This window comes from Salvia hispanica, chromosome 3 (genome assembly GCF_023119035.1).
Source record: "Salvia hispanica cultivar TCC Black 2014 chromosome 3, UniMelb_Shisp_WGS_1.0, whole genome shotgun sequence".
Lineage (NCBI taxonomy): Eukaryota > Viridiplantae > Streptophyta > Magnoliopsida > Lamiales > Lamiaceae > Salvia > Salvia hispanica.
In genome coordinates this window covers 896,964-914,648 of record NC_062967.1, presented here as the reverse complement: position 1 = coordinate 914,648, position 17,685 = coordinate 896,964, and the positions used below count along the sequence as shown (strand labels likewise).

Below are 17,685 nucleotides of genomic sequence, written 5' to 3'. Positions count from 1 at the left end.
TTAACACTCATTTCAACTTAACCAGCACCAGCAGTACACTGCATATATACAATAGTCAAATGTCAAGTTGATATTTATCTATATACATACATGATCAAATTGATAGAAAAATATATTCTAGGATTTTTAAAAGTGATTTATTCAAAATTAATAAACCCACTATTTATGTCATATTATTAACATACAAGTTTGTCCGTAGATATTCCATATCCAACCAATCAAGTCTAAATGTGAATTCACATTTACATAGACTCCCTCCGGCCCACGTTATTAATTTGAGGTGTTTCTTTTCGGCACAAGATTTGAGAAAATTGTGTTTAGTGATTTAAATAAAGTAGAGGAGAGAATAAAGTAAGAGAAGGGAGAAAGAAGAGAGAGTAAAGTAAAAGAAAGAATAAAGTAAGTGTTATTAAATGTTTTGTTTTTAGCTAAAAAGAAAAATGACTCGAGTAACTTAAGGACAACCCAAAAAGGAATACGACTCAAATAACTTGGGACAAATGAAATACTCCCTCCGTTCCATAGTAATAGAGACATTTCATTTTCTGCACTCGTTTTGGAAAAATAATATTAAATAGTTGAAGTAGAGAGAGAGTAAAGTTAGAGAGAGAATAATGTAGAGAAGAGTCTTATCTATAATATTTTCTCTCTTACTTTACTTTTTCTCCACTTTTACTATTTATAATTATTTTTTCAAAATAAATGCGTAAAATGAAATGCCTCTATTATTATGGAACTGAGGGAGTATGAATTAGTGGTTAGGAATTAGTCAGTCTAATCAAGCATCATTTGCCTTCAAAGTAGTGATTTGTTTTTTTCTCCGTATTATCGTTTGAGAACGTGCTGATCCCTAATTTTGGGATCACGCAATACGTTTAGTAACAGGTTGGCTATTTTTTACATTCTCAGTTTACATGTAAACTTCGCGAATAAAAAGGTTCCTTATATCGAGCACAAAAATAGTATCCGCCCCTCCTCTTATTACATATTAATCCTTCTGTTCTATAGTAGTGGAGTAAATTTCTTTTTAGCACGGAAATTAAGAAAAAAGTGTGCAATATATTAAATAAAATGATAATAATGTAGGAGAGATGAAAAAGTAGAGAAAATAAAGTAAAAGAGAGAAAAAAATAAATGAGAAGAAATGTGTTGACTTTTACTAAAAAGAGAAATAATTATGCTACTATTACACATACCAAAATAGCAAAGTGATTTCACTACTATAGAACGGGGGAAGTATTATAATTCTGCTACTATTATAATTCTACTATAGAAATAATTCTGCTACTATTATACATGCATGTGTGGTCTAGTGGAAATGTTGATTCATTATATACTATTACCTTCGTCCCACAATAAGATTCCAGTTCACTTTTATTTTTACTATAAATGGTAAGTAGTCTCACATTCCACTACCTCATTCCATTCATATTCAAAATCTAACTATTTCAACTCACTTAGCTTTACATTTCTTAAAACCCGTGGTAAATCAACTATGGATCCTATTATGGGACAGAGAATAAAGTACTAAGAGATAGAGGAGAGAATAAATTAAAAGAAATAATAAAGTAGGTGTGATTAGATTTTTTATTTTTAACCTAAAAGAGAAATGACTCAAGTAACTTGAGAAAGCCTAAAATAGATTAATAGAATACATCCCAAGTAACTTGAGACATAGGGTAGGTGACCGTGGGAGAGCACCATCTCCACGGCACTTGGTCTTCAGATATGGCAAAAGAAAGAAAGAACTTAGACTGATCAGTCGAACTTTAGCTCACAAAGAATTTAGTAAGCTCGGGCCTTTTAAGTGAAAACCCTCGAGTGTTACTGTGATGGCATGACAATATTTTCATTTTATATATGTATATTTCGGCAATGTGTTCACTGAGTATTTTTATACTCAGCCCTGCATATATTTCTAAATGTGCAGGTTGAGCAGTGGCGGTGGGGAATGCTGAGCAAAGTTGATGATTTCCTTTTTATTTTATTTTAAGTAGAGACTCTCAGTGGTGCATGTCTCCATACATGTGACCGTATTCATTCCGCTGCTTATTGTTCTTCTATACTCTGATAAATAATTATTGAATACTAAGATTTTCATTCAAGTTCTTGTGAAAAAAATTAATTTGAAACTGTCTCCCCTTTATTTCTAAGTGAATATTCAGTCATTGTTTACCCCATTTCTATTCCCCTCTTCTTACTTCCCACCCCTAGTCACGGTTTCCCGGCTTTGCTATCCCTAGCAAAGTGCGGTCGTGACACATACCGTACCACATGACGATTACATGGCTATTTTGAAATCACAATTCACAAATTACAGTTCAGCTTTACAATATCTACTGACGCTTATTTTAATTTATTGCCTCGTGCACACTTGCGTAATCGGTAATTAAGCACCCGTTGACTACAGATCAATAATTGCTTTGTTTTTTCCATTTTATCGGTTGTGAACTTGTTAATCCCTAATTTTAGGGATCACCCCAATTTGTTTAATAACAAGTTGGAATTATTTGCATATGCTCAGTTTACAAGGTTAGTTTAGCATATTAAACTCGCCGGACGTGTCTACCAAAAGTTTGACATTTTATGTTTGGACAGCGTAACTACCAATGAATAATATACTATCAATATTGTAAAAAAACATTATATGTCACCGATGTCAAAATTACAATATCATTAAAATCATAACTATCAATCAATAATAACTACTAAAAGAAAATCATATGTTCCGGTGTTGGATTAAACTAATTGAGGTTGATCATGCAAACGTATCTCTTCTCAAGTGTGTCCAAGAGATCCAAATGGAATGTAATACAAATTTCAGACACCTAGAAGTTCGAGAATTATAAGTTTAGCCAGTTGAGTTCATTTTGATTGACTTTTATTAGGCATCACATATATTTATAATTTCAGGGTGATAGACTTTTTAACTTGTTCTATCTTTAAAGAGTATTAGCAACAAATGAGAGGAGTTGGCTTTGATGATTTTTAAGATCCCAAGTCAAAGTTTTCAAGGTTGCAAGGTTGGAACCTGCACTTCTCATTATTTCACTTTCATTTCTTTTCATTTTTTTTTTTATATTTTAAAGATGTGTAAAATAGTACCTAAGATATAGACTATAGTGACATTTTGGATTTTGGAGTAGTATATTTTTAAATGATGACTAATTTTGAATTTTTAGTCTATTTTTTAATATCTATTGTGACATTTTTTAGTACCTAAGATATACACTATAGTGTTTATAAAAAGTTTTTGCATTTCTTGATAGATCTGAATCATAATTTATTTAGATATCTGACAAAGTTTAGTTGTACTGAGTATATAAAAACTAATCCAACTTGTTATTAAAAAAATCTGAGTGATCCTAAAATTAAGGATTAGCACGTTCACAAAAGATAAAATGGAGAAAAACAAACCACTATACTCAAGTCAATGGACGACGCTTAATTACGACTGACTAGCTAATTCATAAGCACTACATTACATTAAAAAAAAAAAAAAATCACTACATGTCTACATTACATTAATCTGATCATGATTAGGTATCATCTCTCTTAACCCAATGGTTGTTCACGTGTCACACTCACTGCATCATACTTATTGACTAATTACATGTTCTATTTTCCTTATTTTTGATGACTAGGAACCTTACTCATCAAAAAACCAACATTTCATGATTTTCTTCTTTGAAACTAGTTGAATTCTTGATTTACCTACTCATCACAGATTCACAAACACAGATTGGTTTTGTAATAGATGGCTTATGCTGTTGTTGATTCACTCACCCGAACAATACCTCGAATCCTTAGCCAAGATGAGCACTATCCCATTTCTGATGAGGGAAAGCAACTGATCGAGTTGCTCAGCAAAGATATAGCTCTCCTCCGAGGCTTCCTCGAGGATTCTAAAGAGGAAGGCATGAGCTTGGAAACTCGAATCAGGGACGCTGCGAATCGAGCTGAAGATGTTCTGGAGCACTTGATGTACGAGCATCTCAGTACCAAGGCACATACAGATATTATTCAGTATGATTTTGGTGAGCTCAAGAATGCGATGAAGGAGATCAACTCCATTGCTCAAGAGGTGGAAATAGTGCAGCAGCAGCAGCAAGGTGGCCGTCCAGCAGCGCAGTCCGAGACGAGATTATCGTTAGAGACAGAAGCGCCCATTGTGAATACTGTCACGGTTGGCCTTGAGAAGCACGTGGAGGATATAAGAGGTCTTCTCTGCCGAGGACCATTTTCACCCCAGGTCATGCCTATCACGGGGATGGCGGCATTGGGAAGACTACTCTTGCCAGAATCGTTTACGAGGACGACCAAGTTGCCAAGAACTTTCCAGTTCGTGCCTGGATCGTAGTATCCCAGAATTATAAAATCGAAAATGTTTTTAAAGAGCTCCTGTTTTCGTTGGAGAAACAAGTCGAAAAAGGACTAGTCACAGATGGTGACTCAACGGAGTTCAAAATACAAAAAATCTTAGCGTTGAAGAAGTACCTGATAGTGGTGGATGATCTATGGAGTACAAAAGCTTGGGACGACATAAGGAAGGTGTTTGGCAACTGTGCAAACTTTAACCGGAGTCGGATCATCATAACCACACAAGATGAGAAGGTGGCTCATCATGTCAGCTCTTTCCTGAGTCCTCACAGGATGAATCTCATGGATGAGCGTTCAAGTTGGTCTTTGCTCAAGCAAATGGTATTTCCAGACACAAAACTCACACCTGATATGAAGAAGATCGCAAAAAAAGTTGTCAAGAGTTGCGGAGGACTGCCTCTTGCCATCGTGATTGTTGCTGGTATCTTGTCCACGGTAGACAAGACTCCGATCTCATGGGAGGAAGTTGCGAAAGACGTATACAGAGTTATTGTGGAGGATCATAGATTCCAGAATAGCTTCGCCGCGAGTTATACTAATTTACCTCGTCCTTTGAGGTCTTATTTCTTATACATGAGTGGTTTTCCAGAAGGTCATGAGATCCGAACGTCCAATCTCTTCAAGTTATGCATAGCTGAAGGATTCACAATAAGTGAAAATGAGGCTGAAGGATATTTTTACAATCTCGTGAGGAAAAATCTAGTTCTGGTCGCAGCCTACAAGTCCAATGGTAGATTCAAAAGTTGTCGTCTCCATAATTTAGTACGTCACTTCTTCGCAATAAAGGCTGTAGATGAGAATTATGAGCGACGGCTCAGTAATTCTCATCTTGATTTAAGGGAGCTTGCAAGATCGTATGCCTCAACGCTGCGTTCTGTTATAAGCTTCCAACGTAATGAAAGCTCACTATGCGGTCTACGCAAGTTCAAATTGCTGAGGGTGTTGGATGTTGTGGATACAGATGCCTACTCCCTTCCTACTACTGTGTTCGACCTCTTTCACTTGAGGTACCTTGCTTTTGGATGTCCAATGGAGGTTCCATCAGCCATATCCAGGCTTCAGAATCTTCAATCTTTGATCATCTGTCCCAGCAAGAGATCAAGGAAATACATATACAACTCAATGGATGAGGCATATCTGCCATTAGAGATCTGGATGATGCCACTTCTGACGCATCTCATCTCCTTTTTCGATCTTTTTCCATATCCAGAAGGATCAGCTTCTACTCTGAAGAACCTGCTTACTCTCTCTGTGGTGAAGAAGTTGATATGCACAGAAGAGATGATGAAATTGATTTGTAATGTGACAAAGCTGACAATCACTTATTTTGGTGGCATATACCAAGAAGACTATCAGCTCCACAATCTTGTTCTTCTGTCTCAACTTGAGAAGCTGACACTTGTGGTGAAGGAAGGTTCTCTTAAAGCTAAGCCTGTTTTCCCAGAGACACTGAAAAAGTTAACCTAGAGTGGTTGGAGATTTCCGTGGGAGAATATGAAATCTATTGCAGCTCTGCCCCATCTTCAAGTGCTCAAATTGAGAGATCGTGCCTTTGAAGGCAATACGTGGAGCACTTTAGAAGAGAGTGATGAAGAGGATGAAGACGAGGATTATGAAGAAGCTGAAGTAAAACTGTTTCTTGAACTGGAATACTTGCTGATTGAGGAATCTGATTTGGAGAATTGGGTTACAAATAATCGTCATTTCCCAGCACTGGAGCGCCTAGTGCTCAAAGGTTGTGATAAGCTGAATGAGATTTCGAATGACATTGGACGCATATCAGAAGTTAAACTGATTGAGGTTGATCGTTTCAACGAATCTCTTCTCAAATGTGTCTATGGGATCCAGAAGGAACAGGGTGGATATGCCAGAGTCATTAGAGTTAGACATTTATTAGGCAGCTCATATATGCATAATTTGAATATGTTTTTGTTTTTAATGTGTACTACCTTTCAGGGTATTAGCAAGAACTGAGATGAGTTGGATTTGATGATGTTCCACATTCCAAATCAAGGTTTCATAATTCACGAAGACAAGGTTGCAAGCAGTGTTTCGAAAACTGATTTGGACCGGCCGGTCGGACCGGTTCGGCCGCGAACCGGTGACCTCTCCGGTCCGATTCACCATATAAAACCAGTTGAGCATTGAACCGTTTTGGATCGGGTGAACCGGCCGGTTGGACCGAAAACCGGGAACCGGTCGAACTGGTTACCAATTTTTTTTATTTTTAAAAATGAATTAAAATTTAATTTAAAAAAAATTTACACTAAACTTTCATTTCATATTAGCACATACTTGTATTGGGCCCATGAATTTATAAAAGCTAGCTTAAAAAATCATTTGTGTCTTTCTTTTATAGAAGTATTCCACAAGATTGTTCTTTCATTTTTCAATGTGGGATGAAAAGTTTATTTTATAGTCATCTTTTACAATCTTTTGTTTTTACTTTTTCAATGTGGGATGTAGTTTGTTTTGTTAATATGTACTTCATATTATATCAACTATCAAATATACTAATTGTATATTTATAATTAAAAGCTATATACATATTTTATATCATAACTAAAATTAATAAATCTTAAGTAACTTTCAAATAAAGTTTTAATTACTAATGCTTAGATTGAAAATAAAACAACAAGAATATATAATGGGAGAAGTGTTCGTAACATGAAAATTAATACATAGTATAATAAACGTATGAATATGTATTTTTACATTACTAGTATTACTCGTTAAAATTGGTATATATATGCTTTATCTATACTTATATATCTATATATTATTTAAAATTAAATTATATATTGCATTAATGCTTGTTTATTTACATGTTTTGAAACCATGTGTTTTATAGTAAATATGTATTTAATATATACTCATATATATATATATATATATATATAAATGCTACAGTAAAACGGTTCGACCGATGGTTCTACTGGTTGGATCAGTTGAACCATGAACCAATAGCCTCGCCGATTCGCTCGCCGGTCCGGTTTTTAAAACATTGGTTGCAAGGGTTCTTGGAAGTTGTACTTTTGGGGAAATGGGGAAACATCACCCTTATATTTTATTTTTTCTAAACTTTATTTTACTACTCTGTTTTGAACCCCTTCATATTCAGTATATTTTGTTTTTTTTTTTTTTAATTTATATTGATGCATTATTTGCTGATATGAACTCTCATTTCTACTTAATCTTATTGAGTATTTTTTATTCTTTTTTATTTATATTGATGCATTTGCTGACATGAAACCTTGGTCAAAAGAATGTGATGTGGTCTTAAACAAGACAATACACATCATAAAAAAGTTCTTTGAGTACATTAATTTTTTTTCGAAAAGTTGATATAGTTTTATTTAAAAGAAAGTCCACCCTCGACCGCTTATTCCTTAATTATTTTTATCAATCATACATTTAAAAGAAAGTTCTTAAGATGCATGCGTCTTACCCTTAGGACATAATCTTTATTTAAAAGAAAGTTCTTAATATGTATGATTATATTTATCAATCATAGAAATTTTTGGATTGCAAACTCAATTAATTCATAATTTGAATTGGCGTTTGTTAGCAACCCAATTCTCTATATCAAATTCATCAATTAACAGAGAGAGACGAATGTGGAGGTGGGCTCTTCTATTGCCAGCCCAGCCAATTTGGGGCCAAATTTGTTTGACTTGGCCTAGAGATTTAATTCATTGTTGGATTTCCATTATGTCACCGGTTAGGTAGGTGGAATATTATTAGCAAACTCGGAAAAAATATTAGATGGAATATTATTAGCAATAATGTAGAAATCTATATACCAGACGTCATAACATGATTGAGATTTTATGAGTGTCTAGTTATGATCTAGTTAAGACCTCATCGCATGCTTTTGACGATGTAAATATATCAATTAGTGCAAATATGAGAATTACATATCAAGAAATACATGAATATAAATAAATTAGCTGCAAGCAGGATTCAAAACAGATAAGTTTATTAAATAAATACATGGATACAAATAAAGAAAAAAGCAGGGGTTCAAAACAGATAAGTGTATTAAATAGTTAGATGGGGTGAAATACAAATTCCTAGAAGCTTGCAACCTGGTCTTCTTATAATCCTCTCATCAAATCCAACTCATCTGATCAGTTCTTGCTAATACCCCTGAAAGATAGATCATAGAACATATCAAAAAGCACAATCATCCTAAATATGTTTATGAGCTACCTAATAAAAAAGTCTAGCTAAATGAACTTTGCCTAATCTTACAACAGTCGAACGTTAAGGACTCGGCCATGCTCTTTAATCTTTTAAAGCTTAAATCCCCATAATTACTTCACTTAAGTCCACTTGAATTATATCCAAATCATCTTTAATTGAAAAGACCCCAACACTATAAAGAATAGAAGGGGCCCAACCAAAATAAATAAGAGATCCAAACATCTCCTTTTCATCAATCGGCCCATATGAAAATTAGAGATGGCCCAATACTAAATAAAAAAAAGGTTGGCCCAAAACCCAAAGCTACTCAAGTGACCCTAACTAGGGAACACAGAAGAGACTAGTCTAAGGAGACCATCATGAGCTATCTCTTAGAAAAAAATGATTTGTGTTTTTGATGAACACAAAATTGAAACAATTTAGAAGAAGAGTATGAAATTTGGGCTTTTTATGAGTAGACGGAAACAATTTGAAGGATTATATGACAAGTATTTGGTTTTCAGATTGCAACAATCTGTTTGGAAATAAAACTTAGCTTTCATAAGTTTGTTTTAAAAGCTTTATAGTATCAATGAATTTGTATTTCAGAATTTTCTCATGATCATTTCAGAATTTGTATTTCAGAACTCACTGCACACCTATTTTGACACTTTTAAATGTCACAAAAATAAACCTATTATATTATGATACTTAGACATATTACAATAGATACCTCATCCGTCCTTTAAAAGTATAATACTTAGTGAGTTAAGTAAAAAGTAGAAAATAAATTGGAAGAAACAATAAAATCAAAGAGATTAATGCCTTATTTTTTCTCACAAATAATGTTCATAGATATTATGAATATTTCACATGCCAAGAGTATGTTAGTAATTTATGTGGTAGTTTCTTCATTAATTAGGTGGTATCTTAGTAATTTATATGGTAGTTTCTTCATTAATTATGTTGTGTCTTAGTAATTTATATGGTAGTTTCTTCATTAAGTAGGTGGTCTCAAAACAATACATTACTTTGAATAGATAAACTAACATCCAACACATCATGCATCGAAAATTGTATGACCTTCGGCCGGCTTACCATTGGCTTTTTTTACAAAGAGTATAGGTCAAAAACGGTCCTAAACATATGGCCGAAATACGAAGTTGGTAAAAAAATATTCCCTTTTTGAAAATCAGGTCCTAAACAAATGAAATTGTCGTCACATTGGTTCTTTTTTTACGGTTCCGTCAAAATTTGAGTGTTAACATTCGATTAGTGATATTTTGACTGAATTAGTACTTCGTATTAATGTAAAATTAATTATTAAAAAACAAAACTAGACACACGAACATAAAATTCATAGAAATTTCTGGTTTTTGGAATTTTTTTTTATAAATGAATTATACATTAATATGGAGTACTAATTTAGTCAAAATATCACTGATCGGACGTTGACCTTTAAAATTTGACAGAACTGTAGAAAAAAGGATCAATTCGATGACAATTTCGTTTGTGTGGGACCTAATTCTCAAAAAGTTAATATTTTGGACCAACTTCATATTTCGGCCATATGTTTAGAACTACTTTACTCTTTTTCAAATTATATGTATGCAGATTTCAAGCTCGTTTAATAAATTTTATTTATTCTATGAATAGTTGTCTACTTAAGGCCAGACCACGGCACATGTTTGTTTCTCATAGAAATTTCAAATAATTACTAATTAATGTACGCAATTATTTTAGGATGATGAAATCTCAGACTTCATAAGATGTTCGAGATTTTCAAACTCTTTATAATCTAGTGAAGGAATTATTAAAACATGAATGATTTATTTTCTAGAAGACCACGTGGCATGCTTTTGATCACGATGTAAATTTATCACTTAGATATCAATCAGGGCAAAGGAGATACTAATATGAAGACTAATAAATGAATAAATAAAAGGGAAAACAAGACACTGAATAAGCGGGGATTCAAAACAGATTATTAAGTGAAGTGTGAAGTACAAATTTCCAGAACGCTTGCAACCTTGTCTTTTTTGAAAACCTTCACTTCTTGCTAATACCCCTGAAAGATATATAGAACAAATTAAAAACACAAGCATCCTAAAACATACTTAATAAAAGTCTGTCTAAATGAACTTTGCTAACCTTATAATTCTCGAACTTCAAGGGCGGTGTCATATTCGATTAGTTCCTTTTGGATCTCTCGGATACACTTGAGAAGAGATAGGTTTGCACGATCAACCTCAATGATTTTAAGAAGCTTGGTGTATCTAATGTCATTCGGAATTTCATTCAGCTTATCACAACCTTTGAGCACTAGGCGCTCCAGTGCTGGGAAATGACGATTATTTGTAACCCAATTTTCCAAATCAGATTCCTCAATCAGCAAGTATTCCAGTTCAAGAAACAGTTTTACTTCAGCTTCTTCATAATCCTCATCTTCGTCCTCTTCATCACTCTCTTCTAAAGTGCTCCACGTATTGCCTTCAAAGGCATGATCTCTCAATTTGAGCACTTGAAGATGGGGCAGAGCTGCAATAGATTTCATATTCTCCCACGGAAATCGCCAACCACTCAAGGTTAACTTTTTCAGTGTCTCTGGGAAAACAGGCTTAGCTTTTATTTGAAAATGAGAACCTTTCTTCACAGCAAGTGTCAGCTTCTCAAGTTGAGTCAGAAGAACAAGATTGTTGAGCTGGTAGTCTTCTTTATACATGTCTCCAAAATAAGTGACTGACAGCTTTTTCACATTACAAATTAATTTCATCATCTCTTCCGTGCATATCAGCTTCTTCACCACAGACAGAGTCAGCAGGTTCTTGAGAGCAGAAGCTGCTCCTTCTGGATTTGGAAATAGATCGAAAAAGGAGACAAGATGCGTCAAAAGTGGCATCATCCAGATCTCTAATGGTAGGCATACCTCATCCGTTGAGTATCTGTATTTCCTTGATCTCTTGCTTGGACGGATGATCAAAGCGCGAAGTTTCTGAAGTCTGGATATGGCTGATGGAACCTCCATTGGACATCCGAAAGCAAGGTACCTCAAGTGAAAGAGGTCGAACACTGAAGCCGGGAGTGCATATGCATCTGTATCCACCACATCCAACACCCTCAGCAATTTGAACTTGCGCAGACCGCGTAGTGAGCTCTCATTACGCTGGAAGCTTATAACAGAGCGCATGGTCGAGGTGTATGCCCTTGCAACCTCCCTTAGATCAAGATGAGAATTATTGAGCCGTCGCTCATAATTCTCATCTAGAGCCTTTATATTGCTCAAGTCACGCATCAAACCATGGAGAGTGTAACTTTTGATTTTGCCATTGGACTTGGTTGCCTTAATGAAAACTAAGTTTTGCCTCTCAAGATAAATCAAATATTGTTCAGCCTCCATTTCATTTTCCACAAAACCTTCAGCCATGAATAACTTGCTAAGCATGGAGACCCGAATTTCATAATCTTCAGGGAAGCCACACATGTATAAGAAACAAGGCCTCAAATTACAAGGCAAGTGAGTATAGCTCAATAACATTCTCTCTCGAAACAACGGGTCTTCCACGATAAATGAACGTAAGTTTTGAGCAACTTCCTCCCATGAGGATTGAGTCTGTTTTCTTTGAGACAATTTAGCTGCAACTACAACAATTGCAAGGGGCAGCCCCTTGCAACCTTTTGCAATATCCTTTCCGATCTTCACCAGCTCTGATGGACATTCTTTGTGACAAGGAAACACTTTTTGCTTGAGCAGACACCAACTTTGATGGTCATCCAAGAGAGGCAGAGTGTAAGAATATATAGCATGGTGCGTAGAATTAACCATTTCCTTGATCCTTGTGGTTATGATAATCCGACTCCCGTCACGCTTTCTTGGGTGGCCAAATCCCTTCCTTAAGTCGTCCCAAGCCTTTGGACTCCATAGATCATCCACCACAATCAAGAACTTCTTCAACGTCATGACCCTGTGTAATTTGTTTTCCATTGTGTCATCATCATCCACAAGTCTTTTGTCGACTTGTTTCATCAAGGAATATAGGAGCATTTCAAAAATATTTTCGGTTTGATAATTCTGGGACACAACGATCCAGACACGCGTTGGAAAGGTCTGGACAACTTCTTCATTCTGATAAACAGCTCTGGCAAGCGTTGTCTTCCCAATACCACCCATCCCCGTGATTGGGATGATCTGGTTTGCAGATGATCCTCCACAGAGCAGATCTCTTATTTTCTTGACGTGCTCGTCCAGACCAACCGTGACAGTATTCACAATGGGCGCTTCTATCTCTAACGATAATCTCGTCTTGGACTGCGCTGCTGGAAGGCCACCTTGCTGCTGCTGCTGCACTATTTCCACCTCTTCAGCAATGGAGTTAATCTCCTCCATCGCATTTTTGAGCTCACGAAAATCATACAGAATAATATCTGTTCCAACTACTGTTTTGTATCTGAGATGCTCGTACATCAAGTGCTCCATAACATCTTCAGCTCGATTCGCAGCGTCCCTGATTCGAGTTTCCAAGCTCATGCCTTCCTCTTTAGTACCCTCGAGGAAGCCTCGGAGGAGAGCTATATCTTTGCTGAGCAACTCGATCAGTTGCTTTCCCTCATCAGAAATGGGATACTGCTCATCTTCACTCAGGATTCGAGGTATCGTGTGGTTGAGTGAATCAACAACAGCATAAGCCATCTATTACAAAACTTATTTGTGAACGTGATCAGAAGGTAAATCAAGAATCGAAGTAGTTTGAAAAAATAAACTTTGATGGACATTTTGAACAGAGTATTATTAGTTGATAACGAGTCTCACCTCATTAGAGAGAAATGAATTTCTAAAATAAGAAAGTTCATACTTTTCAGATACTTATTAAAAAAGAAATAATTTATACTTATAGGGACCAACGGAGTATTATTAATAACTACATATAAGTTTAATCTTCCATTTTATTTCATTTATGTAAACATGAATTTTTAATTCATATATAAATGAATTGAAATATTCCAATTTAACGTACTTTAAATTTATCGACATCTATTTACGTTTCTTATTTATTTTAAATTTTAATCATCAACAATTCAAAATTTATCAAACATCAGTCACAATCCATCAAAATTAGACTAAGTCTAAACTCAGTTCACAAAAAATGGAGTAAAAATTCCATGGTCCTTCCTCACCATGATGACTAGGGGTGTCAAAATGGATATCGGATATTGGATACCCGATATCCAAACCCGAAATATCGGGTAATTGGATATCCGATATCCAATTTTTCGGGTTTCGGGTTCGGGTTCGGGTATAAGATTTTTGAATTATCGGGTATCGGGTTACCCGATATCCGATCGGGTATACCCAAATTACCCGAATTATCCGATTTTTTTAATTTTTTATTAATTTAATAAATTAAATATTTATTCTTTTATTTTACAAAATTAAATAATTAAATATACACCCAAAATCCTTCACTCTTAAGTAACATTTAGGATTAATGTTTGAATTGTGATGTTTATTATGGATGAATGATGGATGTTATAACTTATGAATTTTTAATTTTCCTAAAAATAATTTTTTAAAAATACAAAATCGGGATTGGATACCCGATTTATCGGGACTGGATACCCGAGTCGGGTATTTGGGTACCCGAAATTTTTTCGGATCGGGTATCGGATATTAAATTTTGAGAAATTTGGGATCGGGTACCCGAAATTTTCGGATCGGGTATCCGTGGATACCCGATTTGACAGGCCTAATGATGACATAATGATTTGGTATGCCTCATCAATAATACCTTGACAATTGGAAATAAAAGAGGTTCACATGCCACATCACTTGGACATAAATTTGGCAATCTTATATCTAAATTTAAAGACACGCATTTAATTATTTTATAGAAAGTATAATAAATTAAATATAGGAATTATACTTAGAATAATGAATTGATGTAATTAATATACGGAGTACAATTTATATCCATCAGATAATATACTAATATAAGTACAAGACATCTCTCTTATAAAACAATAATATTTTCAGATTATATGAATATTTCATTTTTTATTTTTTATTTTCTTATGTTAAAAATTCTTGATTTTTATACATGCTAATAAATATAATAAATATAATGAAAATTACCACATACTAATATAAGTACAAGACATCTCTCTTATAAAATAATAATATTTCAGATTATATAAATATTTTCATTTTTTAATTTTTTATTTACATGCTAATAAATATAATGAAAACTACAACATACTAATATAAGAACGTATGTCTCTTATAAAATATTAATATTTTTAGATTATATGAATATTTTATTTTTTATTTTTTATTTTCTTGTGTTAAAATTTCTTGATTTTTTACCTGCTAATAAATATAATGAAAATTATAATATATACTACTCCATATGCTAACAAAATATAAGTTCAGTCATAATTTTTATTTGTATAAATTTTTTCTTATATATATAAATACTAAAACAATTAAAAAAATCTTATCTATAATAATATGATTTTTTTTTCTTAACATGAAAAGTAATCATTATGATTACTTTTATGTGCATAATATTATTGTATTATGAAATTAATATACATATATAGATTGTACTATTAACGTTAATTCATTATTCATATGATGTAATTTCTATATTTAATTTAATACACTTTCAATAAAATGATTAAATGGATGTTTTAAAGTTTAGATATAAGGTTGCCAAATTTATGTCCAAGTGATGTGGCATGTGAACCCTTTTTATTTCCAATTGTCAAGGTATTATTGGTGAGGCACACCAAATCATTATGCCACCATGGTGTGGAAGGACTATGGAATTTTTACTCCAAAAAATGGACTAGTTTTACCATTTTGGGTTATTCACCAAAATTAGACTAAGTTTAAAACTGGAAAGTTTTCAACCAATATTAATCATACACATCATTCTAAGTGGAGACTCCATCCACTAACACTCATTATATATTAAAACTCATGTCATTCATATCTTTGTCTATTTTTGATGGACGGAAGAAGTATTATTTAACTTTTCAATTAACTACATGTTCCAAAATTTTCACAATTAAATGTTTTACACCTTCACATTCCATTAAATTAGTAAATTTCATAATTATGTAGTATTGAATAGATCAAAGCCGATTGGCTAACCCAGGCGTTTAGATTTAGTGTTGTACGGAGTAGTAATATTCTAAATCGATAAAGTCATAACTCGAATAATTCCAAACCCGATTAGCTGGTAAACACTTGCAAATAAATAAAATACTAGTATGGACACTACTAATTTTATATGATCCTTAAAATTCTCACATAAAAATTTATAATACTATTGCTGAAATAACAATTTTGACTTCTACAGTCTTATCATTTTCAAACAATTTCTCTTTTTTCCTCAAACTAATTTATACCCTCCCTCTCAACTGCCACAGGACATGATAACTCCCCTCAAATTTTGTTCATTCCTCTTCTCTATCACATTATCATTCCCAACCCATGCATCTTCTTATATCTCTTCTCATTTATCTCTCCTCCATATCTCTACGGGAGTGGATCCCCCCTGTTGTGGTGAAAACACAGCAGAGGATCTCTTCCGTCCACAAAAAATAGAGCATAATCATTTATGGAAAGTTTTTAACAAATAATAACCATACACATCATTCCACTAACACTACTTCTCACTTACTTTTTCTCTTTCTCTTTTACTTTTTCTCCCGACTCTTTTACTTTACCAATTCTACATTAAAATCTGTGTCATACACAAATTGTTCTATTTTTTTTGGACTAAGGGTGTACATAATTAAATTTCCTAAAATACATTAAATATATACCAATAAAATTTACATAATTTACATTTTCAAAAATTTATTATAAAATTTTCAATTCAAAATAAATTAAATATATATCCAAAAATACTCCATCCGTCTCATTCTAAATGGCGATTTACTATTCCAACACGGGATTTTATGTAGTATTATTTTGTGAGTTAAGTAGAGGGAAGAAAGTAAGAGAGGTGGAAAAAATAGAGAGAGTGATGATTCTATTTTTAGAAATGTATCATTTAAAGTGAGATATCCAAAAAAAGAAAAATGGTTCACTTAGATTGGGATAAAAAGAATACATATTATTTGTCAACGAGGCCAGACCGATACTCTTTCCTTGTTTTTTTATGTCAACTAACAACCGGTATGTGATTTTGTTTTCAGTTTTATGAATCTATCATACGTTTACACTATACTCTGAATTGGATCAGAAAACATGAATGAAAAAGAGAATTACAAAGGTAAAGAGTGAATAACGACAGTAAAGATCACGTTACTTGCCTTTTTATGGTAAGGATGAATAAATCAAATTAAATGTTGGGGCAGCGAGCGAAAGAGGAGGTCTGCACAAGCTGGACATACCAATAATCTCAAATTACAATCAAATTAATAATATTTAAGCCCTAATATTCCAAGTCATACACCCTAGGAATCTGTGGAATAATTAAATTTGATTACCAGTTCAGGAGCAATGGGCTAAGGAGCAAGAATAAACGGCGACGGCTGGCTGAACACAGGTTGAGCTCGGAGCTGCAGAGGGTTCTGTCGGCCGTGAAGACGGTTAGACTCAGGAGACGCGATGAGAGAGTAAGTGAAAGTGTGAGATAATGGAAAATTTTGGAGGGAGGAAGAAGACTAAATGAAAAAGAATGTGTACACTTTTTTTTTATTGGTAAATTAGTGAATTTTTTAATTGATGGAAAATAACAAATATGGGATAAAGTTCATGATATTATTTTCTAATTTTAAAATTCATGGAAAAATGTTTAACTTTTTGAAAATTCCATAATATTAGTTGTCAATATCCTTATGTTTAATTAATGAGGACATTAATAAGGATTCCTGCACTGATTACTAATTCAGACAAGTTGAGATATGTTTATTTACATAATGCAAGTAGTTGCACAGTGTAGAGATCGTTGAACTTAGAAACGTGGGATACCTGATGTAATGGCTAAATATGAGGGCCAGTGTGATTTATTAACTAAGCTGCATCAAAAGTGATTGCCCCTAAACAAATATACAAACAAAAAACTCAGTTTTCCAATTAGATGCTTAGGTGGTGTTCGGTTTGCAAGATTG

At 33.7% G+C, this 17,685-nt stretch overlaps 2 protein-coding genes across 2 annotated transcripts; one reads left to right on the top strand and one right to left on the bottom strand.

Moving 5' to 3' along the window:
- Positions 1 to 3,757: 3,757 nt before the first annotated feature.
- Positions 3,758 to 5,847, top strand: LOC125214489 (putative late blight resistance protein homolog R1B-16). The gene is made up of 2 exons (XM_048115538.1): positions 3,758 to 4,345; positions 4,417 to 5,847. Exons 1-2 carry the CDS (start codon positions 3,758 to 3,760, stop codon positions 5,845 to 5,847), a joined length of 2,019 nt encoding a protein of 672 aa, XP_047971495.1.
- A 4,627-nt stretch (positions 5,848 to 10,474) lies between these two features.
- On the bottom strand, positions 10,475 to 17,223 carry LOC125216378 (putative late blight resistance protein homolog R1B-14). The gene is made up of 4 exons (XM_048118070.1): positions 17,062 to 17,223; positions 16,885 to 16,955; positions 10,717 to 13,252; positions 10,475 to 10,633 (listed from the first exon to the last, which is right to left on the bottom strand). Exon 3 carries the CDS (start codon positions 13,250 to 13,252, stop codon positions 10,718 to 10,720), a length of 2,535 nt encoding a protein of 844 aa, XP_047974027.1. The 5' UTR covers positions 16,885 to 16,955; positions 17,062 to 17,223; the 3' UTR covers positions 10,475 to 10,633; position 10,717.
- Positions 17,224 to 17,685: the final 462 nt, after the last annotated feature.